This window comes from Carassius gibelio, chromosome A25 (genome assembly GCF_023724105.1).
Source record: "Carassius gibelio isolate Cgi1373 ecotype wild population from Czech Republic chromosome A25, carGib1.2-hapl.c, whole genome shotgun sequence".
Classification (NCBI taxonomy): Eukaryota; Metazoa; Chordata; class Actinopteri; order Cypriniformes; family Cyprinidae; genus Carassius; species Carassius gibelio.
Genome location: NC_068395.1, coordinates 10,244,203 through 10,262,031, shown reverse-complemented (window position 1 = coordinate 10,262,031; position 17,829 = coordinate 10,244,203). Strand labels below are relative to the sequence as shown.

General features: G+C 36.4%; 1 protein-coding gene and 1 long non-coding RNA gene across 2 annotated transcripts in view; one reads left to right on the top strand and one right to left on the bottom strand.

Moving 5' to 3' along the window:
- Positions 1-2,669: 2,669 nt before the first annotated feature.
- LOC127946801 (uncharacterized) overlaps positions 2,670-17,829 on the top strand; it is a 26,225-nt gene continuing 11,065 nt past the window's right edge. Inside the window, exons 1-3 of the long non-coding RNA XR_008151173.1 lie at positions 2,670-2,829; positions 11,176-11,320; positions 11,417-11,512. This is a non-coding gene — a long non-coding RNA (uncharacterized LOC127946801). The remainder of the gene's footprint in view (positions 2,830-11,175; positions 11,321-11,416; positions 11,513-17,829) is intronic.
- LOC127946799 (hyaluronidase-like) overlaps positions 11,131-17,829 on the bottom strand; it is an 11,414-nt gene continuing 4,715 nt past the window's right edge. Inside the window, exons 2-5 of the mRNA XM_052543564.1 lie at positions 15,812-16,007; positions 14,967-15,731; positions 13,080-13,169; positions 11,131-11,659 (exon numbers count right to left, since the gene is read on the bottom strand). Coding sequence (XP_052399524.1) covers positions 11,207-11,659; positions 13,080-13,169; positions 14,967-15,731; positions 15,812-15,964 — 1,461 coding nt within the window. The 5' untranslated portion in view covers positions 15,965-16,007 and the 3' untranslated portion in view covers positions 11,131-11,206. The remainder of the gene's footprint in view (positions 11,660-13,079; positions 13,170-14,966; positions 15,732-15,811; positions 16,008-17,829) is intronic.

Here is a 17,829-nt window from a genome sequence, read left to right as displayed (position 1 = left end):
TTCAGTCAAACTAAAGTGCTTGCATGATATTTAAAAAAAATAATTAATGCTGTGTTGTGAAAAAAAATGAACTTAGTGGCAGCTTTTCTTTCATATTGTGACATATTATATCCCAGTGACACGGATGATTGAAAGAAATATAAGAGACTTTGTGCCATCCATCGATTGTTGATTGGACGGAGGCAGATCTGAATGCAAGCTTGAGGTCGAATGTGAAAAAAGAGCTGGGTTTAAGCAGACAAACTGATTGGAAAACCAGCGTACATCACCAGACAGAACGGTGTCATTTCAGTGGTAAATCTGGTTACGATTTTGATTCCAATTTGGGGCCAAATCAAATTTTTTATAATAAGATTTATAACATGCATTTAGAAAAGAGATACATTTTAATTTCATGCACACTTTAAAGTGAATTTAAATGTAAACATGCTGAGTTTATGACCTGAACTCTGAAAGTGCATACTTTAAATAGTAAAATGTTCCTCTGGGAATGGCTGAATAGTATAAATAGAGTATTATCCTTAGAAGATTACAGTGAGAGAGCATAATGTCAGGCCAGTGAAACTGCAAATGTTCATCTGACATTGGCTTGTTACATTGCAGATGGGGAGACACCATGACAACAGTTGTGTTTTAGACATTATGGTTACATCGCATCCAAGATTGGGCTGTGAAACGTGCTAACAAATGGACTGTGTAATGATGATAAAGTGTTTTGTTGTTTTTCCAAGCCTTTCGAAGAGTTTTATTCAGACAGTAAGTACACTATGGTCAACTATAGCAACAATTAGCAATGACTGTGTGTGTATGTGTATGTGTGTGTGTGTGTGTGTGTGTGTGTGTGTGTGTGTGTGTGTGTGTGTGTGTGTGTGTGTGTGTGTGTGTGTGTGTGTGTGTGTGTGTGTGTGTGTTTGTGACATATCAGGACACAACTTTTTTATAATGATATGGGTATGACACAGGTTTTACAAGGAGAGGGTGACTTATGAGGACATAACCCATGTCCCCATTTTTCAAAATGCTTATGAATCATACAGAATGAGTTTTTTTTGTTTTGAGGAAATAAAAATGCACAAAGTTTCCTGTGAGGGTTAGGTGTAGGGTTGGTGTAGGGTGATAGAATATACAGTTTGTACAGTATAAAAACCATTACGCCTATGGGATGTCCCCACTTTTCACAAAAAAAAAAAAGATTACCTGGTTTGTGTGTGTGACACACCACGCTCTTGAAGAGTCATGGTAATGCGTACAGTGGAAATGTGCATGGGCTTATGAAAAATATGCAGTAGTTTTAGTTGGAGCTGTGACATACTGGTTTTTGCATGTGCTGAGGTAGTTTGGGTTTGAATTTGACCTGCACCATGTCATATTACCATTCCATATTTCCATTACAATTCCTGTCTAAACTGTCAAATAATATAAAGGCAAAACAGCCAAAATATAAAGCAGAAAAGTTTGAGTTTTGCACCAGTAACCTCCAAGTTGTAATATATTTATGTTATGATTGCATTAATATTATGATTGGAGTGTGATTATGTGAACACTGAACACCACATGTCCTTTGGTACAAAACCGCATTTCATCATTCAGACTGGGAGGTCCATTTTATTAAACCACAGCTTAGGAAATGCAACCCTACTGTTGATTTAACAGCACTTTTAAGTTTGTTGTATCATGAATCTAGTGTTTGGTTTGCTTGTTCAGATGGGGTAGTCTTTATGGTACAAATTTGCTGAGGATGAAGCGCTGTTTGAATTGCCCGTCTTAAGGGCAAGCAGGCTGGCTTGTGATCTGAACCTCTGCAATAAAAATAAAGATTTTTCCAATGCTCTCAATATGCCTCACAGAGTAGCTTTTGGCACAAGGAATTGAAGCATAATTGTATGGAAATATTTGATTTTCATTCTTCAAAAACATCATTAATGTAAACCAGGTCTCGAGTACAAGTTATGAATCATTTATGGAGTTGTCCTTCTAATGCACTTGGTGATTACTGGAAAACTTGTACAAATAATGTAATACAGATAGATATAACTTATTTTGAGTTTTTCAAAGTGATTTAAGTTGTTGCAAATGGGGAAATATACTTAACTGGACATTTCAAAACCCTTTACATAAGACAATAACTTTCACAGGGATTTTTTGACTCATAAAACCATCAATCAGGACAAATAGGTTTTAAAAAAATTACAAATCAGTAAGGTTAATATTGAAAATGAATGCATGCTCATTTCTTCTGTTTTTACATTTAGATTAATTTTGCCGCCATTTACTGTAACGCTCACTTAAAATCCATCTTTAAAAACAGAATACCAAAATGTGTTTACTGCAGTGACTTCATTTTGGTTTTACAATTTGCACATGAGTCATCTGAAAATACAGGCTCGGTAACATTTGGAACTTTAAAAAACTTTCTGCTTGTCAGCTTGAGTGATTTTGGTGATTTTATTTATTTATTTTTCAGAAGCGTTAAAGCTGAAATGTTTAATTTCTTCGCCGCTAGTGCCACCAAACAAAATTGCAGAACCAGTGACTGTTTTTATTCACATTTCTGAACACTTCTCATCTGACATTGTTTGAACAAACATATAGCCCCGCCCCAAACTCACACTATTGGTTGAGCCTGTTCCTGTATTGGGTTACTAAAACAGAACAATGTTTGACAGACAAAGCAGTGAATCAGACATACCAGCGGCAGAAGCAATAACGGGTGTCGTGGCAAGCGAATAAGGCAAACAGGAAAAGTTCAGGATCGTATTTCAGGTAACGCTGGTTTTGGTAGACGCACAAGAGTGTGATCTGTGAGAAGAGGAACATCTGGCATAGCAGGTAACACTACAGTTCCACAGTGACCAATTAACAGAGCATTTTAATGGCCTCCTATAGTTAGCTTTTAGAAGAACAATGTCAAAGCCATTCACACTCCCTTCTGAGCAACATGTCCAGACAATGAGCTCGTATTTTTAACCATGGGTCATAACAAATGAACCTTTGACTTGTAGAAAAGCAGTATTTTAACAGATGCTGCACTTTTTTTCTAAAGATTTATTCCTGGCCTGTGGCATCAATGAGTTGTGGATTTGACAACATTGTCTAGTTTTGGCAGTGACATAAATTTGGCAAAGTTTGCTGCTTCAGTATATGTAGATTCCCTGAACGCGTTCATATTTTCGCTGAACGCTGAACTGAACAAATCACTTTTCATACGATGAACATGAACGAGAGCAATGCTCACTCTGGCAGGAATGAACAGCACGCGCAGTTCACGTTCAAGCTAATTTGAAAAGTCAGGTTTTACCAGGGCTTAATTTGAGCCGGAACATGTTTCCGTCACCTCCGACATTGGATCCGGCACCTCCTGTGTCACTAAAATTAATTGCAATTAATTGTAAAAAAAAATTACTTTTTGTGTAGTTTTCAATGTTTGTGACACATGACTTGCGCGCTTGTTGTACTAGTTGAGATTGCTGTTAGCCTCGATCATTTCATGCAGGGGAAAAAATGTCAAAAAGACAGGAAAGTTTGCTTAACTTTTTCAAATATGCTGGACAGTCAGATCCCAAACAAGCAAAAATAGTTTCTGCTGATCAAAAAGGAGACCACGGTGAACACAGTAGCCTAGTATCGATATCTCGTTATTTCTACATAATAAGGGGACATTCTAATCTGCATTAAGCCACATTAAGCGTTCTTATAATGGTTTTCTATGGGAGGAAAATGCTTAACCGTTACATAGTTACTGCCGTTCAGAATATGCTGGATTTTTGTCAGTAGACTGATCTTTTCCCTATGAACCTGAATAAACTTTTTTTTTAAAGTCCTGGGTAATTTGGTTCATGCTGGCTAAATGAAAGTTTCACTGAACATACAGTATACCTTGACTGTACCTTGTATTTTCCAATTTCTACATATCATGATTACACATTATTTAAGGGGTAAATATATTCTCTATCTCAACATTATTTTTCTCCTGGCTATAATAATTGTCTCTTGTTTATTGGTACAATAATTTTGATTCGTTTTGGAGTGGCAGTGATTTGCAGCTGCAATGGATGGTAAAGAGGTTCTATTGAGTAAGATAGTGGCCTGTCTTAAAAAGAATTTAACAAATGAACGTGAACTAGTTCGTTTTTAGATATGTGAACTGAACTTTGAGCTCGTTCTTTTTAAGTATGAACTGGCACAACACTGCATGCTGGATATCAGTTACTAGTCCAAATCCTGACTGATGGCGGTCCATTATTGCGTTATTAGTAATCGGAGTTGATCAAAATTTGTGGGCTTCTGCTTGTCTCTTGCTTTTTGAAGACTGACCACTGAGTTGCCTGGCCAAGGATCCAAAATGTCAATTTAATGATCTTCCAGCCACTTCTTTTTCACTCATGCTTTGTGACATGGTGCTCCATCATGCTGAAAAAAAGCATGGATCATCACCAAAATGCATCTGATCACTCTACACAATAATCTAGAAACAATGGGAATGAACACCACAACAGCTTAAGCAGCATATTAACTTTAAATTTAGTTTATTATTAAATACATTTTAATAAATTCAGTTATTCAAGTTTTTATTCTAGAAGTTTACAACTGTAATTTTATTATGATTATTAACAGAGAAAACAGGCCTACTTGAATGAATAACATTTTTACACACAAGTTATTTTAGTGACGATGATGATTAAAAATAAGAATTGTGCAACAATCATTGCACTTTAATAGTACCTGCTTGAATGAATTTTAAAGCTCACTTACAGTAAAAGCTATAAAGACATTAATTTAGTTAATTATAATAATTATAACAGTAAAATAAGGACTGGGCAACAAAAGCATGACACTTTAATCGTGACTGCTTGAAAGAACTTTACTACTGACATATAGGTTTGACTGTTGCAAAAAAGTACTAAAAACATACATTTAAAGTCATTAAATTAACTCTGACCCATTTTTACATAAACAAAGACATATACAGTGGCAGTGGCAACAAATATTTAATGTAATACCTGTCAGTGGGTATAAGATTAATGCATGTGTGGCATATTTTAGCAACCCATGAACTGTTATTAGTGGTGGGAGAGTGGGGTAATGTAGACTGGTAGTTTGTGGAGAAATTATGGAAGGGAAAGATGACCTCACCATTGAGACCTCTTTCTTTCTCCTCTTCTGAGCTGAAGAGCGCATGCTGATATCTGTACTTCAGACTCACTCCTGTCTTTTAAAGACTGAATTGATCAGTCGATTAAAGTTAGAGGTGTGTGCAAATATTTTGTGTCTCTTATTTATGTACTACATCAATACTATAGTATTTTCCAAATACAACGTTAGTGAAGTTTATGTGCTATGGCATTTACAAGAGTTATTATAAAGTGAACTAAAAATTTAGCTGAAACTAAAATTTAAACCATTATAAAGAAGTGTTGCTTAAAACAATAAAATATAAAACCTTTATTGCTAACTTTGATGTTTTTTTTTTCATATTTAATTCTGCACTACAAAAAAAAAAAAAAAGTGACTTTTTTCAAAATATCTAGAAATGTTTTGCCCAAAATTATAGCATTTGAATTCTTAAGGAATGCTTAGCTAAACAATAAGCCTCGAGATCAAGGACAATTTCTTAATGAATGGTTCGGTGTACATTAATCATAGATAATAGGTATGAATATATGACTCGTTTGTCCTGTAGTTTAACCGTGTTATTTTTTTGTCATTCCTGCAGTTAGAAATGTATTCTGTACTTCTCAATGTACTTCTGCTTATTGCAGAATACACAAATACGCACCCACCTGCCTAAACACACTAACTGTACTGCTTTGATGTGGTCCCCATAGAGCACAAACTATGGAAAGGCACCGAATGACCCCACTCTCCCATACATACAGGGATTTTTTTCCCTCTTAACTTCCCGGCAAGGGGTCTGGAGGTGCTTGTGTTGGATTTGTCTGTCCCACCCTAAACTTCAGGAATTCCTCCATCTCTAGATCAGGTTCCAGGTCTGTGTTTGCGAGTGTATCCTTGGCTCGAACCAACAGATGTGAGGTGTGTCTCTGTTAATGCACGTCCTTGCTAGCCGAAAACCTTTCCTCACATTCCCGCTTCTTACGTGCGTAGCGATCCAGGTTCAACAAATAACATCAATTGCATACTATATAAATATTCAAATCCAGCCATGTGTTTTATATAAGATGCAGACTCGGTCTTTGAGTTGGAGCATGTTTGATTTCGGTAAATGTTGATTTAAAATTAAATTAACCCACCAAGTTCCATTTAGTAATGGATGAGATCGGAAAAAATGAAAAAAAAAATACATCTTACTGATTGTTTAGCTTATGTGCAAAACACATCCTCCTCTTCCATTTTTTTTTTTTTTGTGACTCATTTTACCCCAGACAAAATAAACAATGGTCTGCATGCACCACAAAGAAACTTTTTTTTTCCATGTAATGTGCAAAATTTGGATAAAGATGTATTTTTCCAACATCAAAATCTCAGATCCCTTAACCGATGATGGTTGCTACAAAAAAAAATTATAGGACTCTTTTTTCCCAGGTTTGCAAATGTATTGATAGTTTTTTGCTGACAAGCTAAATCACAATCTATGGAGACTTCAGTCCACACTGAGACATTTTGGTCAACCAACTTTGCCTCCCCTTACCAAAAAGTAGTATACTTCAAGTTTATTTTGTTAAGTATACTTAAGTAAAGTTCAAGTATACAAATATCAGTGTTCTAGTAGTATACTTGTAAGTATACCCACTTTCTAGTATATAAAAGTATACTTTTAAATATAACAGTCGCAAACTTTGAGTACACAACTAGTTTACCTCCATGTTTGTAGTTTGTACTACAATAATACTAAAAGTGAACTTATAGGTTTACTGATTTTATAGGTTTAATTATAGGTTTTCTAATTAAATACTTTGTACACTTAGAAGTTTAGTGTCAGTAAACTACTACTTTAGTAGTTTTATACTGCAAGTATACTCATACTCATTTTAAGTGAACTTTACGTCATACTTTAAGTATACTAGTATGTACCTGTTAAGGTTTTAATGTGTATATATTAAATGTATATGAACATACAAAACATACAAAGATCTTCATGCATTCTTTACACTTTAATGTGGGTAAATTTCATACAAATATAAAGAAATAACATTTTGAACAAAAAGCTGAAAAAAGACTATGACTTGGAATCAGAAGGAATAATCAAAACGTAGACGGAGTCGATCAACACCCAAAAACTTGACAGTAATTATTACCTCATCATCAGTCGACATTTTATTCCATAACGTTACAGTTTTGATGCTGTTTCATGTCAGATGATCGTGTTAGTTTACATGTGTTAGTATCTGTTGTTGTGTTTTTTCTTCTTCACTTTTTTTTATTTTTTATTCTGTGCAGATGTGTACTAGCGCCCTCTACTGTATAACAAAGAAAACATGGATTCTAAGAGTATAGATCAAATATATTTAGACTTTTGTAAGTGTTAAGTCAAGTATACTTAAATGTCATTTTAAAGGGATAGTTCACAGAAAAATAAAAATTATGTCATTAATGATTCACCCTCATGATCGTTCCAAACCCGTAAGACCTCCGTTTATCTTTGGAACACAGTTTAAGATATTTTAGATTTAGTCTGAGAGCTTTCTGTTCTTCCATTTAAACTGTGTGTACGGTTTACTGTCCATGTCCAGAAAGGTAAGAAAAACATAATTAAAGTAGTCCATGTGACATCAGAGGGTCAGTTACTTTATTCAGCATTGTCTTCTCCTCCGGATCTGTTGTGAGCGAGTTCAAAACACTGCAGTTTAGTGATATCCGGTTTGCGAACGAATCACTCGATGTACACTGACTGAACTGCTGTTAAGAGAAAACTGAAGATGAACACCGAGCCGAGCCAGATAACGAACGAATGATTGACTCATTCTCGAAACATAAAAAAAAAGTTAACATCATAAGTCATTTGTGGATTAATGCTTATTAGATACGTGAACCATTTCAAACGATTCAGTTCGATTTGGTGCATTGGGTCAAGAAGATCCGGTTACATCGAGTGATTCGTTCACAAACCGGATATCACTAAACTGCAGTGTTTTGAATGCGCTCACAACAGACCCGGAAGAAAATACCTAATTTTCATTTTTGGGTGAACTGTCCCTTTAAGTATATTTCTGAGGAGTACATAAATCCCATTTCTGAGAAGTACATACAAAGTAAACTAAAAGCATACTTTCCCATTTTTAGTTTAAAAGAAGTATACTAATAGCACACTTGAATAAACTTATTTTTCATAAGGGTCATTACACCATTCTGTTATGTCTCATTTCGGGGGAAATAGTTGAGAATATTCACCTCTGTTTTGGTAGGGAAGAAACCATTTGGAGTCCTTTTTAATAATTCCTGACGTTTTTGTGCATATAACACTAAACTCTGAAAACCCAAATGATAACATGAGAGTCTACTTATTACTTAAGATGTGTGTGTGACCGTTCAGCTGGTGTGCCTTAGTTGGCCACCAGATGTCACTGTGTTTGTTTGAGCAAATGGCTTGTTGTGTGTTTGTTGCTGCTCTCCTGTCTCTTGTCTGACCCTGCCTGTCTTAATACCTTGTTATTGTTTGAGTTAGTCCACCTGTGTCTCCCTTATTATCCTCCTCATTTGTTTCCCTATTTATACTCCTTGTGTATGCAGTCCATTGCTGTTTTGTTGTTTAATGTTTAATTCTGAGAGTAATTGTCATATGTGTGTATGTTCCCCTTGCTGTGCCTTGTCTTGGCCTGCCTGCCTGTCTTTCCCCCTAAGGGTAGTTTTTGATAGGTTTTTAATATAATTAAATGCTCATATCATCCTGCATTTGAGTCCTCAACCCATCGCTCTCCAGTTCCCTGATAGAGTCTATGTTTAAAAAGTAAAAGTAGCAAGTAAATCTTGTGCATTTCTGTACCTGTACTTGTATTTTTACATGTAGAAGCCACCGGGGCTAGTCCAGACAGGAACCACTTTGGCAAGTTTACTTGAGTTTATTAAACACAATTTATCTTTGGCGGTATGGTTCCTTATGGGGTCCCCCCCCCCCCCCCCCCCGAACCATGAATTTAGAAATAGATAACAAATAAGACTTTTAATAAGGTCTTTAAAGCAAACGGTGATAATCATGAAGATGTGGCAGTGGGACGCCTGTCCTGGAGCCTGGTTATGAAGATGGGTGTCTCTCAGCAGTGAGGTCCATGCCAGCTAAGTTTTTTGGAAGCCTTTTGCTGTATTCAAACCAAACGCGAATAGAACGTCAAATTCGCATCTACCGCGTCTAGTTTGCCCCTTGAACATTTTGAATGCATTCGCGCATAGAAAGCAAAAGTTTGAAGCAAAATTGACGCGCGTCTGAAGGGGCGGTCACACTAGACTTTAAATGTGCAAAATTATTTCGGACACCGCTGCGAATATGGGCGGGAGCAAGATAAAACGGTCTCTCTTCAATTATCACAATGTGGATTAATATGTGCTTGTACTGTGTCTTTTGCGACGGTGTCGAAAGCATCTTATTATATTTTACTCTCTGTATCTCTCTCTCTATAAATAATATATACACCCTAAGCAATAAAAAATTAAACAACATCCTCATTCAAATGTACCATCTGTTCCTGTTTCAACGGACACTGCGAGCCATGCAGCTGCTTTTTTTATTTTATAATCTTTTAAATATGTGTTATATAAAATAGGACGCTGCGCTACAGCTAAAGTTATATAGCGCTTCCTTCATTTTTGTATTAATGTACAGAGAGGTCACGCAGTGACGTATGGATCTTCTACTGGTCCCACATCTTCAAGTGATGCGAATTCGCAGGTCACAGTTCACCAAACTTGAACTTTGGAACGCAGCGAAATGCGAATTTTTTCGCATGAGTGTGCGTTTCCGGTCTGACGCATTCGCATGCGTATGAATGGAACTCAATGGAACAAAAAGTGCAGTGTGACCGCCCCATGAGGCGAAATCCGCTTCTTGTGGGAGGGGAAAGTGCTAGCAGTTGTCTGTTTGCAAGATGGCTGATGTTGATTGAGCACTCGGGTCTTTTCCATTTTTTCCTGCACACGTCCTCTGAATAAACGCATTATCTTGTTAGCGAAAAGTAGGGTATATTAGGGTGAAAATGGTTGTAAAAAGCAGGAAGGCAGCAGGTCAATAAACGTACGTGACTCAAAAGTTAAATGTGTATTACACACTCTTCCAAGCAGGCTCCTGACTCCTGAGCAGGCTCCTGATTGGTTAACGTGGCGCAAATTGACGCCAAAGTTAAAATTTTTCAACTCGGGCGGCAGATGCGAATTCGCGTCTTCTGCGCCACGCAAAATGCCTCATTCGCGCCACAAGACCTCCAGACGTGCGTAAATGCGCCTTTGCATTGACTTAACATTGAAATCATTCGTGCCAGACACTCTATTCGCATTTGGTGTGAACACAGCATAAGTGATCTGCTAACTTAGTTAGCAACTATGGTTTTTGGAAATGCACCCCTGCATGTTTTTGATTCAGTTAAAATAACCACAGTTCAAAAGAGTAATTTTTTCATGATTCAAACATCATACTGGTTGTTCTATATGCATTTGGTTCAATAAAAAGGAGACATTCATGGAGCTACAGCCCGGGTATACTGTTTATGCTTTATTTTGATTCATTAAAAATAACTGATTTGAAGGAGTCTTTTGCTCATGAATCATAAAAAAAAAAATTCAAAAGAGTCATTTGTTCATAAATCACATGTTACTGGTTGTTCTATATGCTTTTAAATCACTAAAAAGAAAATATTTAAAGGAGTAATTTGTACATGAAAGGAAAAACGGGTACACTGGTCACTCTGTACGGTTCTGATTTGTCAAAAATAACTGGTTTTAGAAGAGTCACTACTGCATGTTTTTGATTCAAGGATAGGAACCAGTTAAAAATAGTCATTTGCTTATGAATCACACACCATAGTTATATTCTCTGTTTTTGATTCACTAAAGAATTTATTTGCAAGAGTGCTTGATATGTGAATTGGACTAAATTGGTTGTGCTGTATGATTGTCTCAGATCCAATCAGATCAGTCTTCTATTTTAAGTATCCGTTTTAACAGAGAAAACGAGGTCACTTTAGATACAGCTACAATTAACTTTATTTCCTTGTCTTTTTTATTAAACAGATACAGTCCAAATCCCCATCTACACAGCACTTTACAGTATCAGACACTTAATAATGAGACACAGACCCAAGAACATGATGACAGACAGACAGGAGAAGTGAAGGGACAGGACCAGCAGTAGTTCTCCCAGGACGCTGTCTCTCGGGTGGGACGGGACAGGTTGTGCTGTCTGAGGCATTTCACAGTAGATTCCTGTCCAGCCCTGGTAACACTGACAGGTGAACTTTTGCTTCATGTCCAGGATATCGTGGTTGTTGAGGTGGCCGCTGACGTGGAAGCGTGGTCCACGGATGCTGCGGTTGAGGCGGATGCTGAAGAAGCGAGGATTGAGGTGCAGGTAGGCCCCAGAGTCCAGGCTCTTACGGATGCATTTGCCGTTCTTCTTGCACAAGGCCTTACTGCACAACTTAGCAGCTGAGGTCACATTGATCACATAGTGACCCAGTGGACCGTCAATGTACTTCTTGACTGTCAGGCAGTTTCTCTGCACAAAGACAAACTAATATTAGATATTATTATTTTATTTATTTATTTATTTATTTATTTATTTATTTATTTATTATTGATGTTGGTTGATGTCATTGTATTGAGTGTAACAGTGCCATATTGTTAACTAAAAAAATTTTATTCAAATAAAATAAAAAATATATATAAATATTAGATTAAAACTTTTCAGAATTAGAAAAGGTAGATCTAAAAATGAATGTTGCCTTGGCGACTTACTGAAATAAAACGTTTAAGTACTAAAGTTACTAAATATATAAATAAATAAAAAACGTATTTAAGTATCATTAATATACTATTACAGCATTCATATTTTAAATTATTTGTCATTTTTATATTTATATTTAGAAATTTTTTGTGGTGTGTTTCTGTCATTTTTATTAGTTTTTTCCTTTTAAAAAAGGTGTCTATATAGTTTTAATACATTTTTATTGTAGTTTTAGTTAAGATAAACAATCAACTTTTTGCATTGGCAATAAGCTGAAATCACATTTATTTTATTTTATTTCAGTTGATGCTTATTTCATTTCAAGTAACAGATGTTTTTTATGGATTTAGTTTTTTTACATTTAGATATTTTTTTCTCATGTAATGCTCATGTAAAGTTAATAATTTAATAACACTGTTAAATGTTATATTTGGAAAATCTGTATGATCTAGAATCTCTAAATTCACTTGTAGCATTTAAAATGATTGATTTTAGTTTTCTTTTTTTTTCTTCTTTTTTTTGTTGTTGATTTGTTAGAAAAAATAATATGAAAGACTGGACATCATCTTCATTTTTCTCATGATAAAGTGTGTTTCTATTGAACTCTACTTGTCCAAGCTCATTTACATGCGAGACAAATAAACATAATTCCCATTATGTCATTAATTGATATGTCCCTTTTGAAGATATGAATTGAGGATAGATAGTTTCCAGAGCTTCAAAGATGTTTAATATGTTAATACCATCAGCTCACACAGATGCTGATCACCTAATATTGTTGGTTATCATGGCTAATGCAATCAATCCAGTCAAGGAGATTTAATGGTTGCATAACATTGTTAGCATGTAGAGAATTATTGATTCATTCATTAAATTTGCTCTGTGTCTGATGTATATCACAGTAGGTAAACTTTTTAAAATAAGAAATTGAAACTGGAGGATCATGTGACACTGAAAGACTGGAGTTATGATGCTGAAAATCCAGCTGTGCATCACAGGAATAAATTACATTTAGGAATATCCTGAAATATGAAACAGTTATTTAAAATTGTAGTAATATTTTACAACATTTCTGTTCTACAATGTGTTTCGATCACATGAATGAAGCCTTGTGCACCAGAGACTATCAACATTTTTTTATAACAATCTTACAAGCCCTGAACTTTTGAACAGAACTGTAGATAATGAGTACCTGAGATCGGGCATATTCAGATGAGCCCCACAGGACCACCCCTGCGGCCCCCAGTGCTGCGCTCTCTCCTATAGTGTGGACCAGGTCACTCTGTTCAAGATTAATACAGTATTTCTTTTTGTTAATGCAGAAAAGCAAGAAATCGAGTTGCAGGCCTGGAGAATACATTTGTTACACAGTTACTATTGCTCTTTTGTAAGATTTGGCATTTGTACATCGGCCGTGAATGATACATCATGTGGCTTACTGAGGAGAGGTGTAAAACTAAACATTTGGTTTTCACCTGGTGGGAAATAAAACAATACAGTACACCCACCTGTATAAAGTTTGGTCTGTAGCTTGTACTATCACAATGAACATATGGAAGCTATCGGTTGTAACCTAAACTAGTCATAATAAGTACATTACGTTGTGATGTACCTCACTGTATAAAGGCGGGTGGTCCCATCAAACCGAAAACACGACTGCAGACCTACTGCAGAGGGAGATTTGGAACATTCCACTCATAACAAGCTGACAGATGAGTGTTAAAGCATATCTCTGGCATTTAAGATGCCGGGGTGAGGGTGATTTAGGGGGGTAAGTGATTAAAACAATGTGTGTTTGACGCCTAACCTGATTTTACCAAGTGAGACATGTTCCTGGGACAACTTCGTTGTTGACCCTGGAACAACATTGTGATTAACCAATCAGATTTGAAGAACCAGTTTATAGATTTTGTGAAGTTTATGCTTAAAATCAGTGTTTGGTGCTTGTACATCAGTGTCATTCATCTATCATTTCCTCTGATTTTAGGGATTACTCATGGTTAAGGTTAGGTTTAGGTGTAGGGATATGGTTAAGAATATATTTTTGGAGTAAAATGTTGTTCCAGGGTCAACAAAATATGTTGACCTAGGAACACATCGGACTTGGCAAAATCAGGACGTGCGTGTTTGACAGGTTCCTCTAGATGGCTGGAAAGAGTGCTAAGTAGTGAGTTGGTAATGAGCAAAGCAACTCAGTACCAGCTTTTTAAAAGACTGTTTTTTTGTTGTTGTTTTTTACCCTTTTTGTTTGTTAGTAGTTCAATTTCTTCATAAGTTTACTTTAGATACATTACAAACTCATCCCCTTTAAAACAAAAACAAAAAGCATATGCTGGTTAGGCGTGTTTCAAAGCATGGCCGCTGATTTGAGCTAGTTAAAGCTGGTCCTGAGCTGGCTATAAGTTGGCATCTAGCTCCTGCATGACCAGCTCATGACCAACTGGACCAGCTTAACCAGCTGTCATGCTTCAAAACATACCTAACCCCCATACTTGCATCCTGCATACTTGTTCCTCTAAGTTGTTATTGTTGTGGTGTGGACTTTTCTCTTCTAGTAAGAATTTAAATTATTAAATCTTCAAGCTTATCGCTACAGTTATTGTTCATAGTGTGAACAGGCCTTTATTTATTCGTAAGTTGATTTCCTGAGTATAAACAGTGTCCCTCTGTGGTATTTTGTTTTGTTTGTTTGAGAATCCCGACCAACTCAGCAAAGCAACATTGGCTCAACCAATGGCGTGCACTTTGGGATGGGGCTACCTGTTTAACTAACCAATGAAAAACAAGGGGAGTGTTTGAAGAAATTAGTTTGATAACGATTATTTTTGCTATTCTGTTTTTGACAGCAGTTGTGTAGATACTATAAACATCACTTTTAATATAATTTAAAGTTTTTCCCCTTCTTAAATGACAGAAAAAGAATTAAAAAAAAGAAATTACAGGAAATTTTTTGAATCCTCAAAATTGGTTGTCCACATTTCTCCATGTTTCAGCAAATCACAGCATATTTTTCAACTCCTGTACCATAGTTCAAACTTAATTATTTACCTTTTGCCCTATATTTAAATGTTTTACTCACCTCTGATAGGACAACAAATGTGTATGCATAGAAGGGTCTGGAATAAACAAAAACAGGCAATGTATAGTCATTCCTAGCAATAGAGGCAATCCGCATGGCCTCCTTGACACGATAGTGCACAAATTTGACAGTATTAGCTGAAGACTTGAGCTCATAGTCGAGATAGATGGAAGGATAGAGGGCTGTACTCTCTTTCCACAGCCACATTAGATGATCATTGCGCACAGGCTCTATATTAGGACACTCTCCTGTGTAACGCAATGGATGCTGCTTGTAGCCATAATTGTAACAGTCAGGAAACAGGTAAAACCCCCAAAGCCCATGTGGTCGTCGACTCTCAGCTAGCACCAGTGTTGAGTTCATGAATGCTTGTCCATCTCTCTCAAAGAGCTCCTTTGCTTCATTCTCTACCTTACTTTGTGGCCAATCAGGATGCAGTTTCCTTGTAAGCTCCTTGGATTTGTTCCGGTAGATGTCCTTCGATCCCCAATTGCGAACCCACTGTGGTCGCCAGTCTTCCCAGTCGATGACACCAAGCCCGTGGAAGTCCTTGAAAGGTATGAGCTTATCGATGTCTGCTCGAGCTTTGCTGAGGTGCTTGCTCAGGCTTTGGTTCTGAGGAAGGCCTCCGTTGATGGGAATGCCAGAGCTGGTGTAGTAAGGATAATATCCCAGGTGACTGTGGTAAAAGATGGTCACGTTGGGGCCGCTCAAGGTTTCGTTGTGGTTTGCAACAATGTCGAAGACGCTAAGGTCCAAATCAACCTTGCAAAAGAGACAGACAAGATATTATTCCCATCGTTTGGACCACACGCAACATTTGCTAGATTATTGACATGTTCAACCTTAAATCGAAGACGGCAGGATTCAGTAGGTGCATTCCACACCACCACAAATGGCCGATGGGGTAACAAAGGTGTCCGGGCGTGCTTCAGCTGATCCGCCCAAGCAACCAGCGATCCACACACTGCCACCACCAGAAAGCCAATCAGAGCCATCACCCAAATTCCCTCGTAGATCACTCAACCCACATGCCACAACCTGAAGAGAAACAGAATATGAAAAATCGCATCACTGCTGAAAAAATTATTACATCATAAGGGTCATTTGGCAAGGATCATCAAAGACATGGTTGAGTGACATACAAGCGAGGGCCATCGAGTGCTCATGTGGTGCTCCAGATTCCACAACACAATGATCCTCTGTATTAAACCCAATTAACTATCCCCTCATTTCAGTGCTCATTCAAGTAGGTTAGGCACACAGTACCACAGTACAGTAGTAATCTAGCAGAACTGGGTATTATTTACTAATTACTATAGTATTTATGAATATTTTGAATTGGCTTTTATTTTTACATTTTCAGTTTACATTTAGATTTTTAGTAATATTTTTATGTGCTTTTTTCACTTTTATTTATTTGTGTATGTCATTTAAATCTATTTAGAATTAATTTATTAAATTTTTAGGTTTCACACATATTAAGGTTAATTTCTCAGTCAATTTATAATTTTCGTTTAAATATTTTTTTTTCAATCAAATATATATATATATATAATTTCAGCTTTACTTCAGTTATTGAAAACTCTTTTAATGGTTTTAGTTAACAATATCAACACTGTCTAGCTGTAAATTACATACATTTCAATAAAAAAATATATATTTTAATGTACACATGTACAATTGTGCTGCCATCTGGCAGTAATAAATTGTTGTGCTTTAGATGATTCTTTGCTTTTTCTTTAACAGACTTTTAAAACTCATACAGATTTTTCCCCTTTCTTCCATCACTCTCAGAAATAAAGGTACAAAATCTGTCACTGGGGAGGTACCTTTTCAAAAGGTACACTATTGTACCTATTAGGTTCTAATATGAACACTTTAAGGTATAAAAATGTACCTTTTGAAAAGGTACCACCCCAGTGACAGCTTTATACCCAAGTTATTTCTGAGAGTATACAAAAATGTAATAGATCAATATATACAATGTATTTGCCTGAAAATTGCTGTTAAGATTTTGCTCAAAGGAGCAGTTTTACCCAACTAAAACAATTTTGTTGACAATGTCTAGATTTACAGGATTTATATAGACCCTTAAATAGCCCCTTGAATATTTAGAAACTTGGTAATTTTGGTTTAGATAACACAAGAAATCACGTTGAATGACATGTCATAAAGTTTTCATATCACTATTTCTATAATTTACAGGAGTATTGGAGTACTTCATTGTTATCTTATTTTTCCTCCTCTCTTGATTTGACATTTGAAAATGACATGTGTATTACATTAAAATTCCTTGCTAATCTCCGTCGGATTCCTCTCGTGGTTACGAGTGTGTACACTCAGGGGGCCTCGTAAAGAAAGCCGTCTTGAATGTGCCTGTTTCGGCTTATTTATTTTTCAAATAATTCTCTAGAATAAGTCTTGTTCAAAGAGAAAATTAAGACGTAGAAAGCATAAATATCAATTCACCATCTGAAGGGTTTCTCCTCAAAATATTTTTCATGGAAAACATCTCCTTCTCGTGGGTTTGTGGGAGTCTGTCAGACAAAATAAAAGGGATGATGTAGTTTACGGTACATGTGGAATATCTGCATTTCCTCTTCCAGTGAGATGGCAGTGAAACTTGCCGATCTAACCAAGAGTAACAACGTGGTGAAGTCACAGAGTCTTTTCATAAACCACAACCATCTGCACTGTCCAACCGCAAAAAAGACCCCCCAAAAAACCCGTCTGAGACATACTAGCACTGCTTTTTCCTCACAGACAGTGCTTGAGGGACAACCAACTGCTTTTTCTTTCTCTTTTTAGAGACTGGACTGACTGAATCCAGATGTCTTTGAAGCTGCACTTAATGCTGCAG